The 20085-nt window shown below is 45.8% G+C and overlaps 1 protein-coding gene across 6 annotated transcripts in view; it reads left to right on the forward strand.

Moving 5' to 3' along the window:
• LOC110516215 (ornithine aminotransferase, mitochondrial) overlaps positions 1-19354 on the forward strand; it is a 36183-nt gene extending 16829 nt beyond the window's left edge. For all 6 annotated transcript variants that reach the window (XM_090217828.1, XM_090217826.1, XM_090217825.1 and 3 more), the window contains 4 exons: positions 13-141; positions 2446-2559; positions 17617-17761; positions 18482-19354. In XM_090217828.1, coding sequence (XP_090073954.1) covers positions 13-141; positions 2446-2559; positions 17617-17761; positions 18482-18642 — 549 coding nt within the window. In that variant the 3' untranslated portion in view covers positions 18643-19354. The remainder of the gene's footprint in view (positions 1-12; positions 142-2445; positions 2560-17616; positions 17762-18481) is intronic.
• The last annotated feature ends 731 nt before the right edge of the window (positions 19355-20085 follow it).

Below are 20085 nucleotides of genomic sequence, written 5' to 3' on the forward strand. Positions count from 1 at the left end.
TCCCATGTTTAGGTGCTGTTCATAGCCGACGAGGTGCAGACTGGACTGGCCCGTACGGGCAGACGACTGGCCGTGGACCATGAGGAAGTACGTCCTGACATCGTGATCCTGGGAAAGGCTCTGTCAGGAGGCGTCTACCCTGTGAGTAAACACAACACTGTTACACTACGTTCCCCGCCATGTTGTTGTGCTCCTCATTTTTGATTTACGGAATGAAAATGCTGTCTAATAATTTAGTATGGGATGGGTCTCATTTAATACGTGAATATTCATGGTTTAATTCACTTCCTTTTGTGACTCACTGCTTATTCAGCCTGTTGGGACTGTTGGGACTGGGTCATGTTGGGACTGGGGCCTGTTGGGACTGGGGCATGTTGGGACTGGGGCATGTTGGGACTGGGGCATGTTGGGACTGGGGCATGTTGGGACTGGGGCATGTTGGGACTGGGTCATGTTGGGACTGGGTCATGTTGGGACTGGGTCATGTTGGGACTGGGTCATGTTGTGACTGGGTCATGTTGTGACTGGGTCATGTTGTGACTGGGTCATGTTGGGACTGGGTCATGTTGGGACTGTTGTGACTGGGTCATGTTGGGACTGTTGTGACTGGGTCATGTTGTGACTGGGTCATGTTGGGACTGGGTCATGTTGGGACTGGGTCATGTTGGGACTGGGTCATGTTGGGAGTGGGTCATGTTGGGACTGGGTCATGTGGGGACTGTTGGGACTGGGTCATGTTGGGACTGGGTCATGTTGGGACTGGGTCATGTTGGGACTGGGTTATGTTGGGACTGTTGTGACTGGGTCATGTTGTGACTGGGTCATGTTGGGACTGGGTCATGTTGGGACTGGGTCATGTTGGGACTGTTGTGACTGGGTCATGTTGGGACTGTTGTGACTGGGTCATGTTGTGACTGGGTCATGTTGGGACTGGGTCATGTTGGGACTGGGTCATGTTGGGAGTGGGTCATGTTGGGACTGGGTCATGTGGGGACTGTTGGGACTGGGTCATGTTGTGACTGGGTCATGTTGGGACTGTTGGGACTGGGTCATGTTGTAACTGGGTCATGTTGGGACTGTTTGGACTGGGTCATGTTGGGACTGGGTCATGTTGGGACTGTTTGGACTGGGTCATGTTGGGACTGGGTCATGTTGGGACTGTTTGGACTGGGTCATGTGGGGACTGGGTCATGTTGGGACTGTTGGGACTGGGTCATGTTGGGACTGTTGTGACTGGGTCATGTTGTGACTGGGTCATGTTGGGACTGGGTCATGTTGTGACTGTTGGGACTGGGTAATGTTGGGGCTGGGTCATGTTGGGACTGGGACATGTTGTGACTGGGTCATGTTGGGACTGGGTCATGTTGGGACTGGGTCATGTTGGGACTGTTGTGACTGGGTCATGTTGGGACTGTTGTGACTGGGTCATGTTGTGACTGGGTCATGTTGGGACTGGGTCATGTTGGGACTGGGTCATGTTGGGAGTGGGTCATGTTGGGACTGGGTCATGTGGGGACTGGGTCATGTTGGGACTGGGTCATGTTGGGACTGGGTCATGTTGGGAGTGGGTCATGTTGGGACTGGGTCATGTGGGGACTGTTGGGACTGGGTCATGTTGGGACTGGGTCATGTTGGGACTGGGTCATGTTGGGACTGGGTTATGTTGGGACTGTTGTGACTGGGTCATGTTGTGACTGGGTCATGTTGGGACTGGGTCATGTTGGGACTGGGTCATGTTGGGACTGGGTCATGTTGGGACTGTTGTGACTGGGTCATGTTGGGACTGTTGTGACTGGGTCATGTTGTGACTGGGTCATGTTGGGACTGGGTCATGTTGGGACTGGGTCATGTTGGGAGTGGGTCATGTTGGGACTGGGTCATGTGGGGACTGTTGGGACTGGGTCATGTTGTGACTGGGTCATGTTGGGACTGTTGGGACTGGGTCATGTTGTAACTGGGTCATGTTGGGACTGTTTGGACTGGGTCATGTTGGGACTGGGTCATGTTGGGACTGTTTGGACTGGGTCATGTTGGGACTGGGTCATGTTGGGACTGTTTGGACTGGGTCATGTGGGGACTGGGTCATGTTGGGACTGTTGGGACTGGGTCATGTTGGGACTGTTGTGACTGGGTCATGTTGTGACTGGGTCATGTTGGGACTGGGTCATGTTGTGACTGTTGGGACTGGGTAATGTTGGGCTGGGTCATGTTGGGACTGGGACATGTTGAGTCATGTTGGGACTGGGTCATGTTGGGACTGGGTCATGTTGTGACTGTTGGGACTGGGTCATGTTGGGACTCGGTCATGTTGGGACTGGGACATGTTGAGTCATGTTGGGACTGGGTCATGTTGGGACTGGGTCATGTTGGGACTGGGTCATGTTGGGACTGGGTCATGGTGTGACTGGGTCATGTCAGTCTCTGATATATACCTTGTCCTGCCAGGTGTCTGCGGTGCTGTGTGATGATGAGGTGATGCTGACCATCAAGCCTGGAGAGCACGGCTCTACGTACGGAGGAAACCCTCTGGCCTGTGGCGTTGCCATGGCAGCTCTAGAGGTACGTGGTAGCTAGCTTTTAGTTATTCAGCTAGTTAGTTATTTAGCTATGGACAGATTCAGCTAGTTAGCTAGCTAGTTAGTTATTTAGCTATGGACAGATTCAGCTAGTTAGTTATTTGGCTATGGACAGATTTAGCTAGCTAGTTAGTTATTTAGCTATGGACAGATTCAGCTAGTTAGCTAGCTAGTTAGTTATTTAGCTATGGACAGATTCAGCTAGTTCGTTATTTGGCTATGGACAGATTCCGCTAGCTAGTTAGTTATTTGGCTATGGACAGATTCAGCTAGTTCGTTATTTGACTATGGACAGATTCAGCTAGTTAGCTATTTGGCTATGGACAGATTCAGTTAGTTAGTTATTTGCATTGGACATATTCAGCTAGTTAGTTATTTAGCTATGGACAGATTCAGCTAGTTAGCTAGCTAGTTAGTTATTTAGCTATGGACAGATTCAGGTAGTTAGCTAGCTAGTTAGTTATTTAGCTATGGACATATTCAGCTAGTTAGTTAGTTATTTGGTTATGGACAGATTCAGCTAGCTAGTTAGTTATTTGGCTATGGACAGATTCAGCTAGTTAGTTATTTGGCTATGGACAGATTCAGCTAGTTAGTTATTTGGCTATGGACAGATTCAGCTAATTAGTTATTTGGCTATGGACAGATTCAGCTAGTTAGTTATTTGGCTATGGACAGATTCAGCTAGTTAGTTATTTAGCTATGGACAGATTCAGCTAGTTAGCTAGCTAGTTAGTTATTTGGCTATGGACAGATTCAGCTAGTTAGTTATTTAGCTATGGACAGATTCAGCTAGTTAGTTATTTGGCTATGGACAGATTCAGCTAGTTAGCTAGCTAGTTAGTTATTTAGCTATGGACAGATTCAGCTAGTTAGTTATTTAGCTATGGACAGATTCAGCTAGTTAGCTAGCTAGTTAGTTATTTAGCTATGGACAGATTCAGCTAGTTAGCTAGCTAGTTAGTTATTTGGCTATGGACAGATTCAGCTAGTTAGTGATTTGGCTATGGACAGATTCAGCTAGTTAGTTATTTGGCTATGGACATATTCAGCTAGTTAGCTAGCTAGTTAGTTATTTAGCTATGGACATATTCAGCTAGTTAGTTATTTAGCTATGGACAGATTCAGCTAGTTAGCTAGCTAGTTAGTTATTTAGCTATGGACAGATTCAGCTAGTTAGCTAGCTAGTTAGTTATTTGGCTATGGACAGATTCAGCTAGTTAGTTATTTGGTTATGGACAGATTCAGCTAGTTAGTTATTTGGCTATGGACAGATTCAGCTAGTTAGCTAGCTAGTTAGTTATTTAGCTATGGACAGATTCAGCTAGTTAGTTATTTGGCTATGGACAGATTCAGCTAGTTAGCTAGCTAGTTAGTTATTTAGCTATGGACAGATTCAACTAGTTAGTTATTTAGCTATGGACAGATTCAGCTAGTTAGTTATTTGGCTATGGACAGATTCAGCTAGTTAGTTATTTGGCTATGGACAGATTCAGCTAGTTAGCTAGCTAGTTAGTTATTTAGCTATGGACAGATTCAGCTAGTTAGTTATTTGGCTATGGACAGATTCAGCTAGTTAGCTAGCTAGTTAGTTATTTAGCTATGGACAGATTCAGCTAGTTAGCTAGCTAGTTAGTTATTTGGCTATGGACAGATTCAGCTAGTTAGTTATTTGGCTATGGACAGATTCAGCTAGTTAGTTATTTGGCTATGGACAGATTCAGCTAGTTAGCTAGCTAGTTAGTTATTTAGCTATGGACAGATTCAGCTAGTTAGTTATTTAGCTATGGACAGATTCAGCTAGTTAGCTAGCTAGTTAGTTATTTGGCTATGGACAGATTCAGCTAGTTAGTTATTTGGCTATGGACAGATTCAGCTAGTTAGTTATTTGGCTATGGACAGATTCAGCTAGTTAGCTAGCTAGTTAGTTATTTAGCTATGGACAGATTCAGCTAGTTAGTTATTTGGCTATGGACAGATTTAGCTAGCTAGTTAGTTATTTAGCTATGGACAGATTCAGCTAGTTAGCTAGCTAGTTAGTTATTTAGCTATGGACAGATTCAGCTAGTTCGTTATTTGGCTATGGACAGATTCCGCTAGTTAGTTAGTTATTTGGCTATGGACAGATTCAGCTAGTTAGTTATTTGACTATGGACAGATTCAGCTAGTTAGCTATTTGGCTATGGACAGATTCAGCTAGTTAGTTATTTGGCTATGGACAGATTCAGCTAGTTAGTTATTTGGCTATGGACTGATTCAAACATTAGGAGAGATGGAGACGCCCGCACACTTAAATGTGGACAAATCCAAAACGGAGGTATAGATTCAAACATTGACACATTGAAGAAACAATAGTCCCACTTTAGCTTTGGCTAGGCTGGATGTCTTGGGTGACTCCTACCATTCATCCTTTTAGCTTTGGCTAGGCTGGATGTCTTGGGTGACTCCTTCTACCATTCATCCTTTTAGCTTTGGCTAGGCTGGATGTCTTGGGTGACTCCTTCTACCATTCATCCTTTTAGCTTTGGCTAGGCTTGATGTCTTGGGTGACTCCTTCTACCATTCATCCTTTTAGCTTTGGCTAGGCTGGATGTCTTGGGTGACTCCTTCTACCATTCATCCTTTTAGCTTTGGCTAGGCTTGATGTCTTGGGTGACTCCTTCTACCATTCATCCTTTTAGCTTTGGCTAGGCTGGATGTCTTGGGTGACTCCTCCTACCATTCATCCTTTTAGCTTTGGCTAGGCTGGATGTCTTGGGTGACTCCTTCTACCATTCATCCTTTTAGCTTTGGCTAGGCTGGATGTCTTGGGTGACTCCTCCTACCATTCATCCTTTTAGCTTTGGCTAGGCTGGATGTCTTGGGTGACTCCTTCTACCATTCATCCTTTTAGCTTTGGCTAGGCTGGATGTCTTGGGTGACTCCTACCATTCATCCTTTTAGCTTTGGCTAGGCTGGATGTCTTGGGTGACTCCTTCTACCATTCATCCTTTTAGCTTTGGCTAGGCTGGATGTCTTGGGTGACTCCTCCTACCATTCATCCTTTTAGCTTTGGCTAGGCTGGATGTCTTGGGTGACTCCTTCTACCATTCATCCTTTTAGCTTTGGCTAGGCTGGATGTCTTGGGTGACTCCTTCTACCATTCATCCTTTTAGCTTTGGCTAGGCTGGATGTCTTGGGTGACTCCTTCTACCATTCATCCTTTTAGCTTTGGCTAGGCTGGATGTCTTGGGTGACTCCTTCTACCATTCATCCTTTTAGCTTTGGCTAGGCTGGATGTCTTGGGTGACTCCTCCTACCATTCATCCTTTTAGCTTTGGCTAGGCTGGATGTCTTGGGTGACTCCTCCTACCATTCATCCTTTTAGCTTTGGCTAGGCTGGATGTCTTGGGTGACTCCTTCTACCATTCATCCTTTTAGCTTTGGCTAGGCTTGATGTCTTGGGTGACTCCTTCTACCATTCATCCTTTTAGCTTTGGCTAGGCTGGATGTCTTGGGTGACTCCTCCTACCATTCATCCTTTTAGCTTTGGCTAGGCTGGATGTCTTGGGTGACTCCTTCTACCATTCATCCTTTTAGCTTTGGCTAGGCTGGATGTCTTGGGTGACTCCTTCTACCATTCATCCTTTTAGCTTTGGCTAGGCTGGATGTCTTGGGTGACTCCTCCTACCATTCATCCTTTTAGCTTTGGCTAGGCTGGATGTCTTGGGTGACTCCTCCTACCATTCATCCTTTTAGCTTTGGCTAGGCTGGATGTCTTGGGTGACTCCTCCTACCATTCATCCTTTTAGCTTTGGCTAGGCTGGATGTCTTGGGTGACTCCTCCTACCATTCATCCTTTTAGCTTTGGCTAGGCTGGATGTCTTGGGTGACTCCTCCTACCATTCATCCTTTTAGCTTTGGCTAGGCTGGATGTCTTGGGTGACTCCTCCTACCATTCATCCTTTTAGCTTTGGCTAGGCTGGATGTCTTGGGTGACTCCTCCTACCATTCATCCTTTTAGCTTTGGCTAGGCTGGATGTCTTGGGTGACTCCTCCTACCATTCATCCTTTTAGCTTTGGCTAGGCTGGATGTCTTGGGTGACTCCTCCTACCATTCATCCTTTTAGCTTTGGCTAGGCTGGATGTCTTGGGTGACTCCTACCATTCATCCTTTTAGCTTTGGCTAGGCTGGATGTCTTGGGTGACTCCTTCTACCATTCATCCTTTTAGCTTTGGCTAGGCTGGATGTCTTGGGTGACTCCTCCTACCATTCATCCTTTTAGCTTTGGCTAGGCTGGATGTCTTGGGTGACTCCTCCTACCATTCATCCTTTTAGCTTTGGCTAGGCTGGATGTCTTGGGTGACTCCTCCTACCATTCATCCTTTTAGCTTTGGCTAGGCTGGATGTCTTGGGTGACTCCTCCTACCATTCATCCTTTTAGCTTTGGCTAGGCTGGATGTCTTGGGTGACTCCTCCTACCATTCATCCTTTTAGCTTTGGCTAGGCTGGATGTCTTGGGTGACTCCTCCTACCATTCATCCTTTTAGCTTTGGCTAGGCTGGATGTCTTGGGTGACTCCTCCTACCATTCATCCTTTTAGCTTTGGCTAGGCTGGATGTCTTGGGTGACTCCTCCTACCATTCATCCTTTTAGCTTTGGCTAGGCTGGATGTCTTGGGTGACTCCTCCTACCATTCATCCTTTTAGCTTTGGCTAGGCTGGATGTCTTGGGTGACTCCTCCTACCATTCATCCTTTTAGCTTTGGCTAGGCTGGATGTCTTGGGTGACTCCTACCATTCATCCTTTTAGCTTTGGCTAGGCTGGATGTCTTGGGTGACTCCTTCTACCATTCATCCTTTTAGCTTTGGCTAGGCTGGATGTCTTGGGTGACTCCTCCTACCATTCATCCTTTTAGCTTTGGCTAGGCTTGATGTCTTGGGTGACTCCTTCTACCATTCATCCTTTTAGCTTTGGCTAGGCTGGATGTCTTGGGTGACTCCTTCTACCATTCATCCTTTTAGCTTTGGCTAGGCTGGATGTCTTGGGTGACTCCTTCTACCATTCATCCTTTTAGCTTTGGCTAGGCTGGATGTCTTGGGTGACTCCTTCTACCATTCATCCTTTTAGCTTTGGCTAGGCTGGATGTCTTGGGTGACTCCTCCTACCATTCATCCTTTTAGCTTTGGCTAGGCTGGATGTCTTGGGTGACTCCTCCTACCATTCATCCTTTTAGCTTTGGCTAGGCTGGATGTCTTGGGTGACTCCTCCTACCATTCATCCTTTTAGCTTTGGCTAGGCTGGATGTCTTGGGTGACTCCTCCTACCATTCATCCTTTTAGCTTTGGCTAGGCTGGATGTCTTGGGTGACTCCTCCTACCATTCATCCTTTTAGCTTTGGCTAGGCTGGATGTCTTGGGTGACTCCTCCTACCATTCATCCTTTTAGCTTTGGCTAGGCTGGATGTCTTGGGTGACTCCTCCTACCATTCATCCTTTTAGCTTTGGCTAGGCTGGATGTCTTGGGTGACTCCTCCTACCATTCATCCTTTTAGCTTTGGCTAGGCTGGATGTCTTGGGTGACTCCTTCTACCATTCATCCTTTTAGCTTTGGCTAGGCTGGATGTCTTGGGTGACTCCTTCTACCATTCATCCTTTTAGCTTTGGCTAGGCTGGATGTCTTGGGTGACTCCTCCTACCATTCATCCTTTTAGCTTTGGCTAGGCTGGATGTCTTGGGTGACTCCTTCTACCATTCATCCTTTTAGCTTTGGCTAGGCTGGATGTCTTGGGTGACTCCTCCTACCATTCATCCTTTTAGCTTTGGCTAGGCTTGATGTCTTGGGTGACTCCTCCTACCATTCATCCTTTTAGCTTTGGCTAGGCTTGATGTCTTGGGTGACTCCTCCTACCATTCATCCTTTTAGCTTTGGCTAGGCTGGATGTCTTGGGTGACTCCTTCTACCATTCATCCTTTTAGCTTTGGCTAGGCTGGATGTCTTGGGTGACTCCTTCTTTTTTTTATTTATTTTTATTTCACCTTTATTTAACCAGGTAGGCTAGTTGAGAATACCTTTATTTAACCAGGTAGGCTAGTTGAGAATACCTTTATTTAACCAGGTAGGCTAGTTGAGAACACCTTTATTTAACCAGGTAGGCTAGTTGAGAACACCTTTATTTAACCAGGTAGGCTAGTTGAGAATACCTTTATTTAACCAGGTAGGCTAGTTGAAAACACCTTTATTTAACCAGGTAGGCTAGTTGAGAACACCTTTATTTAACCAGGTAGGCTAGTTGAGAATACCTTTATTTAACCAGGTAGGCTAGTTGAAAACACCTTTATTTAACCAGGTAGGCTAGTTGAGAACACCTTTATTTAACCAGGTAGGCTAGTTGAGAACACCTTTATTTAACCAGGTAGGCTAGTTGAGAATACCTTTATTTAACCAGGTAGGCTAGTTGAAAACACCTTTATTTAACCAGGTAGGCTAGTTGAGAACACCTTTATTTAACCAGGTAGGCTAGTTGAGAACACCTTTATTTAACCAGGTAGGCTAGTTGAAAACACCTTTATTTAACCAGGTAGGCTAGTTGAGAACACCTTTATTTAACCAGGTAGGCTAGTTGAGAATACCTTTATTTAACCAGGTAGGCTAGTTGAAAACACCTTTATTTAACCAGGTAGGCTAGTTGAGAATACCTTTATTTAACCAGGTAGGCTAGTTGAGAATACCTTTATTTAACCAGGTAGGCTAGTTGAGAATACCTTTATTTAACCAGGTAGGCTAGTTGAAAACACCTTTATTTAACCAGGTAGGCTAGTTGAGAATACCTTTATTTAACCAGGTAGGCTAGTTGAGAATACCTTTATTTAACCAGGTAGGCTAGTTGAGAATACCTTTATTTAACCAGGTAGGCTAGTTGAGAATACCTTTATTTAACCAGGTAGACTAGTTGAGAATACCTTTATTTAACCAGGTAGGCTAGTTGAAAACACCTTTATTTAACCAGGTAGGCTAGTTGAGAATACCTTTATTTAACCAGGTAGGCTAGTTGAGAATACCTTTATTTAACCAGGTAGGCTAGTTGAGAATACCTTTATTTAACCAGGTAGGCTAGTTGAGAATACCTTTATTTAACCAGGTAGGCTAGTTGAGAATACCTTTATTTAACCAGGTAGGCTAGTTGAGAATACCTTTATTTAACCAGGTAGGCTAGTTGAAAACACCTTTATTTAACCAGGTAGGCTAGTTGAGAATACCTTTATTTAACCAGGTAGGCTAGTTGAGAACACCTTTATTTAACCAGGTAGGCTAGTTGAGAATACCTTTATTTAACCAGGTAGGCTAGTTGAGAACACCTTTATTTAACCAGGTAGGCTAGTTGAGAACAAGTTCTCATTTGCAACTGCGACCTGGCCAAGATAAGGCATAGCAGTGTGAACAGACAACACAGAGTTACACATGGAGTAAACAATTAACAAGTCAATAACACAGTAGAAAAAAAGGGGAGTCTATATATACATTGTGTGCAAAAGGCATGAGGTAGGCAAATAATTACAATTTAGCAGATTAACACTGGAGTGATAAATGATCAGATGGTTATGTACAGGTAGAGATATTGGTGTGCAAAAGAGCAGAAAAATAAAAATAAATAAATAAAAACAGTATGGGGATGAGGTAGGTGAAAATGGGTGGGCTATTTACCAATAGACTATGTACAGCTGCAGCGATCGGTTAGCTGCTCAGATAGCAGATGTTTGAAGTTGGTGAGGGAGATAAAAGTCTCCAACTTCAGCGATTTTTGCAATTCGTTCCAGTCACAGGCAGCAGAGAACTGGAACGAAAGGCGGCCAAATGAGGTGTTGGCTTTAGGGATGATCAGTGAGATACACCTGCTGGAGCGCGTGCTACGGATGGGTGTTGCCATCGTAACCAGTGAACTGAGATAAGGCGGAGCTTTACCTAGCATGGACTTGTAGATGACCTGGAGCCAGTGGGTCTGGCGACGAATATGTAGCGAGGGCCAGCCGACTAGAGCATACAAGTCGCAGTGGTGGGTGGTATAAGGTGCTTTAGTGACAAAACGGATGGCACTGTGATAGACTGCATCCAGTTTGCTGAGTAGAGTGTTGGAAGCAATTTTGTAGATGACGTCGCCGAAGTCGAGGATCGGTAGGATAGTCAGTTTTACTAGGGTAAGTTTGGCGGCGTGAGTGAAGGAGGCTTTGTTGCGGAATAGAAAGCCGACTCTTGATTTGATTTTCGATTGGAGATGTTTGATATGGGTCTGGAAGGAGAGTTTAGAGTCTAGCCAGACACCTAGGTACTTATAGATGTCCACATATTCAAGGTCGGAACCATCCAGGGTGGTGATGCTGGTCAGGCGTGCGGGTGCAGGCAGCGAACGGTTGAAAAGCATGCATTTGGTTTTACTAGCGTTTAAGAGCAGTTGGAGGCCACGGAAGGAGTGCTGTATGGCATTGAAGCTCGTTTGGAGGTTAGATAGCACAGTGTCCAAGGACGGGCCGGAAGTATATAGAATGGTGTCGTCTGCGTAGAGGTGGATCAGGGAATCGCCCGCAGCATGAGAAACATCATTGATATATACAGAGAAAAGAGTCGGCCCGAGAATTGAACCCTGTGGCACCCCCATAGAGACTGCCAGAGGACCGGACAGCATGCCCTCCGATTTGACACACTGAACTCTGTCTGCAAAGTAATTGGTGAACCAGGCAAGGCAGTCATCCGAAAAACCGAGGCTACTGAGTCTGCCGATAAGAATACGGTGATTGACAGAGTCGAAAGCCTTGGCAAGGTCTATGAAGACGGCTGCACAGTACTGTCTTTTATCGATGGCGGTTATGATATCGTTTAGTACCTTGAGCGTGGCTGAGGTACACCCGTGACCGGCTCGGAAACCAGATTGCACAGCGGAGAAGGTACGGTGGGATTCAAGATGGTCAGTGACCTGTTTGTTGACTTGGCTTTCGAAGACCTTAGATAGGCAGGGCAGGATGGATATAGGTCTGTAACAGTTTGGGTCCAGGGTGTCGCCCCCTTTGAAGAGGGGGATGACTGCGGCAGCTTTCCAATCCTTGGGGATCTCAGACGATATGAAAGAGAGGTTGAACAGGCTGGTAATAGGGGTTGCGACAATGGCGGCGGATAGTTTCAGGAATAGAGGGTCCTTCTACATTCATCCTCTTAGCTTTGGCTAGGCTGGATGTCTTGGGTGACTCCTTCTACATTCATCCTTTTAGCTTTGGCTAGGCTGGATGTCTTGGGTGACTCCTTCTACCATTCATCCTTTTAGCTTTGGCTAGGCTAGATGTCTTAGGTGACTCTTCCTACCGTTCATCCTTTTAGCTTTGGCTAGGCTGGATGTCTTGGGTGACTCCTTCTACCATTCATCCTTTTAGCTTTGGCTAGGCTGGATGTCTTGGGTGACTCCTACCATTCATCCTTTTAGCTTTGGCTAGGCTGGATGTCTTGGGTGACTCCTTCTACCATTCATCCTTTTAGCTTTGGCTAGGCTGGATGTCTTGGGTGATTCCTTCTACCATCCATCAGTCCGGGCAGTCACGTATACTGCCTGGTCAGAAGTATGTGGATGCCCCTTCAAATTAGTGGATTCGGCTATTTCAGCCACAGCCGTTGCTGACAGGTGTATAAAATCTAGCACACTGCCATGTAATCTCCATAGACAAACATTGTCAGTAGAATGGCCTTACTGAAGAGCTCAGTGACTTTCAACGTGGCACTGTCATAGGATGCCACCTTTCCAACAAGTCAGTTCGTAAACTTCCAACATCTAGTGGAAAGCCTTCCCAGAAGAGTGGAGGCTGGTATAGCAGTAATGTTCCAACATCTAGTGGAAAGCCTTCCCAGAAGAGTGGAGGCTGTTATAGCAGCAATGTTCCAACATCTAGTGGAAAGCCTTCCCAGAAGAGTGGAGGCTGTTCTAGCTGCAATGTTCCAACATCTAGTGGAAAGCCTTCCCAGAAGAGTGGAGGCTGTGATAGCAGCAATGTTCCAACATCTAGTGGAAAGTCATCCCAGAAGAGTGGAGGCTGTTATAGCAGCAATGGGGGGACCAACTCCATATTAATGCCCATGATTTTTGTTTGAGATATTGGACCAGCATGTTGTGGCCATGTAGTGTCTCATTCATTCCTTCAAGCAGTCAAGTCATCATATCTGACTAGCTGGTTTAGTAAGACGGGATACTCCCCAGAGCAACATACAGATGAGAGTACTGTGTCTGACTAGCTGGTTTAGTAAGACGGGATACTCCCCAGAGCAACATACAGATGAGAGTACTGTGTCTGACTAGCTGGTTTAGTAAGACGGGATACTCCCCAGAGCAACATACAGATGAGAGTACTGTATCTCACTAGCTGGTTTAGTAAGATGGGATACTCCCCAGATTAACAGACTGCTGAATCTGACTAGCTGGTTGAGTAAGATGGCATACTCCCCAGAGCAACATACAGATGAGAGTACTGTATCTCACTAGCTGGTTTAGTAAGATGGGATACTCCCCAGAGTAACAGACAGATGAGTACTGTATCTGACAAGCTGGTTGAGTAAGATGGGATACTCTCCAGAGTAACAGACAGCTGAATCTGACTAGCTGGTTGAGTAAGATGGCATACTCCCCAGAGTAACAGACTGCTGAATCTGACTAGCTGGTTTAGTAAGATGGGATACTCCCCAGAGTAACAGACAGCTGAATCTGACTAGCTGGTTGAGTAAGATGGGATACTCCCCAGAGTAACAGACTGCTGAATCTGACTAGCTGGTTTAGTAAGATGGGATACTCCCCAGAGCAACATACAGATGAGAGTACTGTGTCTGACTAGCTAGTTTAGTAAGACGGGATACTCCCCAGATTAACAGACAGCTGAATCTGACTAGCTGGTTGAGTAAGATGGGATACTCCCCAGAGTAACAGACAGCTGAATCTGACTAGCTGGTTGAGTAAGATGGGATACTCCCCAGAGTAACAGACAGCTGAATCTGACTAGCTGGTTGAGTAAGATGGGATACTCCCCAGAGCAACAGACTGCTGAATCTGACTAGCTGGTTTAGTAAGATGGCATACTCCCCAGAGCAACAGACTGCTGAATCTGACTAGCTGGTTTAGTAAGATGGCATACTCCCCAGAGTAACAGACAGCTGAATCTGACTAGCTGGTTTAGTAAGATAGCATACTCCCCAGAGCAACATACAGATGAGAGTACTGTGTCTGACTAGCTAGTTTAGTAAGACGGGATACTCCCCAGATTAACAGACAGCTGAATCTGACTAGCTGGTTGAGTAAGATGGGATACTCCCCAGAGTAACAGACAGCTGAATCTGACTAGCTGGTTGAGTAAGATGGGATACTCCCCAGAGTAACAGACAGCTGAATCTGACTAGCTGGTTGAGTAAGATGGGATACTCCCCAGAGTAACAGACAGCTGAATCTGACTAGCTGGTTGAGTAAGATGGGATACTCCCCAGAGTAACAGACAGCTGAATCTGACTAGCTGGTTGAGTAAGATGGGATACTCCCCAGAGTAACAGACAGCTGAATCTGACTAGCTGGTTGAGTAAGATGGGATACCCCCCAGAGTAACAGACTGCTGAATCTGACTAGCTGGTTGAGTAAGATGGGATACTCCCCAGAGTAACAGACTGCTGAATCTGACTAGCTGGTTGAGTAAGACGGGATACTCCCCAGAGTAACAGACAGCTGAATCTGACTAGCTGGTTGAGTAAGATGGCATACTCCCCAGAGTAACAGCCAGATGAGTACTGTATCTGACTAGCTGGTTTAGTAAGATGGGATACTTCCCAGAGCAACAGACTGCTGAATCTGACTAGCTGGTTTAGTAAGATGGGATACTCCCCAGAGTAACAGACTGCTGAATCTGACTAGCTGGTTGAGTAAGATGGCATACTCCCCAGAGTAACAGACAGATGAGTACTGTATCTGACAAGCTGGTTTAGTAAGATGGGATACTCCCCAGAGCAACAGACAGCTGAGTACTGTATCTGACTAGCTGGTTTAGTAAGATGGGATACTCCCCAGAGTAACAGACAGATGAGTACTGTATCTGACTAGCTGGTTTAGTAAGATGGGATACTCCCCAGAGCAACAGACTGCTGAATCTGACTAGCTGGTTGAGTAAGATGGCATACTCCCCAGAGTAACAGACAGATGAGTACTGTATCTGACTAGCTGGTTTAGTAAGATGGGATACTCCCCAGAGCAACAGACTGCTGAATCTGACTAGCTGGTTGAGTAAGATGGCATACTCCCCAGAGTAACAGACTGCTGAATCTGACTAGCTGGTTGAGTAAGATGGCATACTCCCCAGAGCAACAGACAGCTGAATCTGACTAGCTGGTTGAGTAAGATGGGATACTCCCCAGAGTAACAGACAGCTGAATCTGACTAGCTGGTTGAGTAAGACGGGATACTCCCCAGAGTAACAGACAGCTGAATCTGACTAGCTGGTTGAGTAAGATGGGATACTCCCCAGAGTAACAGACAGCTGAATCTGACTAGCTGGTTGAGTAAGACGGGATACTCCCCAGAGTAACAGACAGCTGAATCTGACTAGCTGGTTGAGTAAGATGGGATACTCCCCAGAGTAACAGACAGCTGAATCTGACTAGCTGGTTGAGTAAGATGGGATACTCCCCAGAGTAACAGACAGCTGAATCTGACAGGCTGGTTTAGTAAGATGGGATACTCCCCAGAGTAACAGACAGCTGAATCTGACTAGCTGGTTGAGTAAGACGGGATACTCCCCAGAGCAACAGACGGCTGAATCTGACTAGCTGGTTGAGTAAGATGGGATACTCCCCAGAGTAACAGACTGCTGAATCTGACTAGCTGGTTGAGTAAGATGGCATACTCCCCAGAGTAACAGACAGCTGAATCTGACTAGCTGGTTGAGTAAGATGGCATACTCCCCAGAGTAACAGACTGCTGAATCTGACTAGCTGGTTGAGTAAGATGGGATACTCCCCAGAGCAACATACAGATAAGAGTACTGTATCTCACTAGCTGGTTTAGTAAGATGGGATACTCCCCAGAGTAACAGACTGCTGAATCTGACTAGCTGGTTGAGTAAGATGGGATACTCCCCAGAGTAACAGACTGCTGAATCTGACTAGCTGGTTGAGTAAGATGGGATACTCCCCAGAGTAACAGACTGCTGAATCTGACTAGCTGGTTTAGTAAGACGGGATACTCCCCAGAGTAACAGACAGATGAGAGTACTGTATCTGACAAGCTGGTTTAGTAAGACGGGATACTCCCCAGAGTAACAGACTGCTGAATCTGACTAGCTGGTTGAGTAAGATGGGATACTCCCCAGAGTAACAGACTGCTGAATCTGACTAGCTGGTTGAGTAAGATGGGATACTCCCCAGAGTAACAGACAGCTGAATCTGACTAGCTGGTTGAGTAAGATGGGATACTCCCCAGAGTAACAGACAGCTGAATCTGACAGGCTGGTTTAGTAAGATGGGATACTCCCCAGAGTAACAGACAGCTGAATCTGACTAGCTGGTTGAGTAAGACGGGATACTCCCCAGAGCAACAGACGGCTGAATCTGACTAGCTGGTTGAGTAAGATGGGATACTCCCCAGAGTAACAGACTGCTGAATCTGACTAGCTGGTTGAGTAAGATGGCATACTCCCCAGAGTAACAGACAGCTGAATCTGACTAGCTGGTTGAGTAAGATGGCATACTCCCCAGAGTAACAGACTGCTGAATCTGACTAGCTGGTTGAGTAAGATGGGATACTCCCCAGAGCAACATACAGATAAGAGTACTGTATCTCACTAGCTGGTTTAGTAAGATGGGATACTCCCCAGAGTAACAGACTGCTGAATCTGACTAGCTGGTTGAGTAAGATGGGATACTCCCCAGAGTAACAGACTGCTGAATCTGACTAGCTGGTTGAGTAAGATGGGATACTCCCCAGAGTAACAGACTGCTGAATCTGACTAGCTGGTTTAGTAAGACGGGATACTCCCCAGAGTAACAGACAGATGAGAGTACTATATCTGACAAGCTGGTTTAGTAAGACGGGATACTCCCCAGAGTAACAGACTGCTGAATCTGACTAGCTGGTTGAGTAAGATGGGATACTCCCCAGAGTAACAGACTGCTGAATCTGACTAGCTGGTTGAGTAAGATGGGATACTCTCCAGAGTAACAGACAGACTTCAAAGCAGTGGGTGGGACCATCCTATCTCCTCTGACCACAGAACTTGGGCTCCTATCTCCTCTGACCACAGAACTTGGGCTCCTATCTCCTCTGACCACAGAACTTGGGCTCCTATCTCCTCTGACCACAGAACTTGGGCTCCTATCTCCTCTGACCACAGAACTTGGGCTCCTATCTCCTCTGACCACAGAACTTGGGCTCCTATCTCCTCTGACCACAGAACTTGGGCTCCTATCTCCTCTGACCACAGAACTTGGGCTCCTATCTCCTCTGACCACAGAACTTGGGCTCCTATCTCCTCTGACCACAGAACTTGGGCTCCTATCTCCTCTGACCACAGAACTTGGGCTCCTATCTCCTCTGACCACAGAACTTGGGCTCCTATCTCCTCTGACCACAGAACTTGGGCTCCTATCTCCTCTGACCACAGAACTTGGGCTCCTATCTCCTCTGACCACAGAACTTGGGCTCCTATCTCCTCTGACCACAGAACTTGGGCTCCTATCTCCTCTGACCACAGAACTTGGGCTCCTATCTCCTCTGACCACAGAACTTGGGCTCCTATCTCCTCTGAGTGATTGCTATGTACAGGAGAGGGGCTATATACAGGAGAGGGGCTATATACAGGAGAGGGGCTATAGACAGGAGAGGGGCTATAGACAGGAGAGGGGCTATAGACAGGAGAGGGGCTATAGACAGTAGAGGGGCTATAGACAGTAGAGGGGCTATATACAGCAAGTAGCGAGGCGACATACAGACACCGGTTCGTCAGGCTGATTTGAGGTAGTAACAGGCCTCCTCTAACAGTACGTTGTCCTCCCTGACAGGTTCTGGAGGAAGAGAAGCTGGCGGAGAACGCTGAGAAGATGGGCCAGTTGCTGAGGTCAGAACTGTCAAAGCTTCCTAAAGAGATCGTCCCCATCGTCCGTGGGAAGGGTCTCCTCAACGCCATCGTCATCAAGGAGACTAAAGGTATGGGTGTATCTGATGTGGAATCACACACTATCGTCGTCAAGGAGACTAAAGGTACGGGTGTATCTGATGTGGAATCACTTGGCTGTTAGACACACTATCGTCGTCAAGGAGACTAAAGGTACGGGTGTATCTGATGTGGAATCACTTGGCTGTTAGACACACTATCGTCGTCAAGGAGACTAAAGGTATGGGTGTATCTGATGTGGAATCACTTGGCTGTTAGACACTCCACCAACTCTTCAACAGTTCTGGCCCGTATACTAACACCAACCCTTCAACAGTTCTGGCCCGTATACTAACACCAACCCTTCAACAGTTCTGGCCCGTATACTAACACCAACCCTTCAACAGTTCTGGCCCGTATACTAACACCAACCCTTCAACAGATACCCAAATAATAATGATGTTATTTGTCTGTTGCATGTCTTCACTAACTAACTTAATGCTCTTAAAGAGACGGTGTATCATTTTCTGTCATGCATCTCAATAGGTAGTTATTTTACCCAATGTAAATACCTAATATTCCTAATGACTTTGTCATTTTAATGGCAGGTATTTGGATCAACAGTTTATCGTTTTATACTAAACAAATGTATTTACACAACAAGCTTCTATCTATCTTAAATTTGATGTTGTTGCTCTGTAGGCTGAAGCTTTGACCCCGTGTGTGTGTGTGTGTGTGTGTGTGTGTGCGCTCTCACTTTTCTTCCCCCTCAGACTATGATGCCTGGAGAGTGTGCATGCGTCTCCGTGACAACGGACTGTTGGCCAAGCCCACCCACGGTGACATCATCCGTCTGGCCCCTCCCCTCATCATTAAAGACCACGAGGTCAGAGAGTGTGCCGACATCATCCAGAGAACCATCATGTCCTTCTAGAACCGCCCGGGAACTAATTCTAGAACACTGGAACCAACAGTGACAGCCTTCTAATCTTAACTGATCTGGAAAAACAACAACTATCAATCTGCTGTGAACTATCATCTATTGGAATTTGTTACTAACTCTAAACATTTAGAGAATAAGTGTTATTGTATTGTAAGCAGTACTCTCTTAAGTTAATTTACTATGAGAATGTAAGTGGAGAATTATTTTTTGTGGGTTTTGGTTTTCCACAGTACTGCCATTTTGTCGTAATGTCAATCTAAGCATCATCCAACCTGAGAAGGTTTTTCTCTTCTGAAGTGCTGGGACTGAAATGAGTTTTACAGGGTAACACTGCTGCTCCGAAGCAACTTGGGATGACCTTTAACCCAGGGATGTGTTTAACTCTTGCATCTGCTTAGCTGGAAGACGGTTCAGATACTGATTTTAATTTTGTTGTTAAATCTGGCAACTACTCCCGCAGCAAAATGTTTTTAAAAAAATGTAACGTGCTTAAACAAAAGGTTTTTCACTTTCTAAAACGGAGCAGTGTTTTAAAAACAAAGAAACAGATGTAATTATTTAAAGGTTAAAGTAATTTATTTGCTTGTTGGTGAAATGAGCAGAAATGTTTTACTGTAAGACACCGGTATAACCAATAAGGATGTTTTAAGTATTTAAAGGGGAATATTATAATACCACTATTAAAAACTATGAAAGAATTGAACTGCTGTTCTGTTCTGTTATTCTAACAAACCACAGAAAACCTTTTTAAAAACGGTAGTAGTGCACTACTACCCTATAGGCCTGGTCTAAAGTAGTGCACTACTACCCTATAGGGCCTGGTCTAAAGTAGTGCACTACTACCCTATAGGCCTGGTCTAAAGTAGTGCACTACTACCCTATAGGGCCTGGTCTAAAGTAGTGCACTACTACCCTATTAGGGCCTGGTCTAAAGTAGTGCACTACTACCCTATAGGGCCTGGTCTAAAGTAGTGCACTACTACCCTATAGGGCCTGGTCTAAAGTAGTGCACTACTACCCTATAGGCCTGGTCTAAAGTAGTGCACTACTACCCTATAGGACTTGGTCTAAAGTAGTGCACTACTACCCTATAGGGCCCTGGTCTAAAGTAGTGCACTACTACCCTATAGGGCCTGGTCTAAAGTAGTGCACTACTACCCTATAGGGCCTGGTCTAAAGTAGTGCACTACTACCCTATAGGGCCTGGTCTAAAGTAGTGCACTACTACCCTATAGGCCTGGTCTAAAGTAGTGCACTACTACCCTATAGGGCCTGGTCTAAAGTAGTGCACTACTACCCTATAGGGCCTGGTCTAAAGTAGTGCACTACTACCCTATAGGACTTGGTCTAAAGTAGTGCACTACTACCCTATAGGGCCCTGGTCTAAAGTAGTGCACTACTACCCTATAGGGCCCTGGTCTAAAGTAGTGCACT

The sequence above is a fragment of the Oncorhynchus mykiss genome, chromosome 23, assembly GCF_057628025.1.
Source record: "Oncorhynchus mykiss isolate SJ-2025 chromosome 23, ASM5762802v1, whole genome shotgun sequence".
Taxonomy (NCBI): Eukaryota; Metazoa; Chordata; class Actinopteri; order Salmoniformes; family Salmonidae; genus Oncorhynchus; species Oncorhynchus mykiss.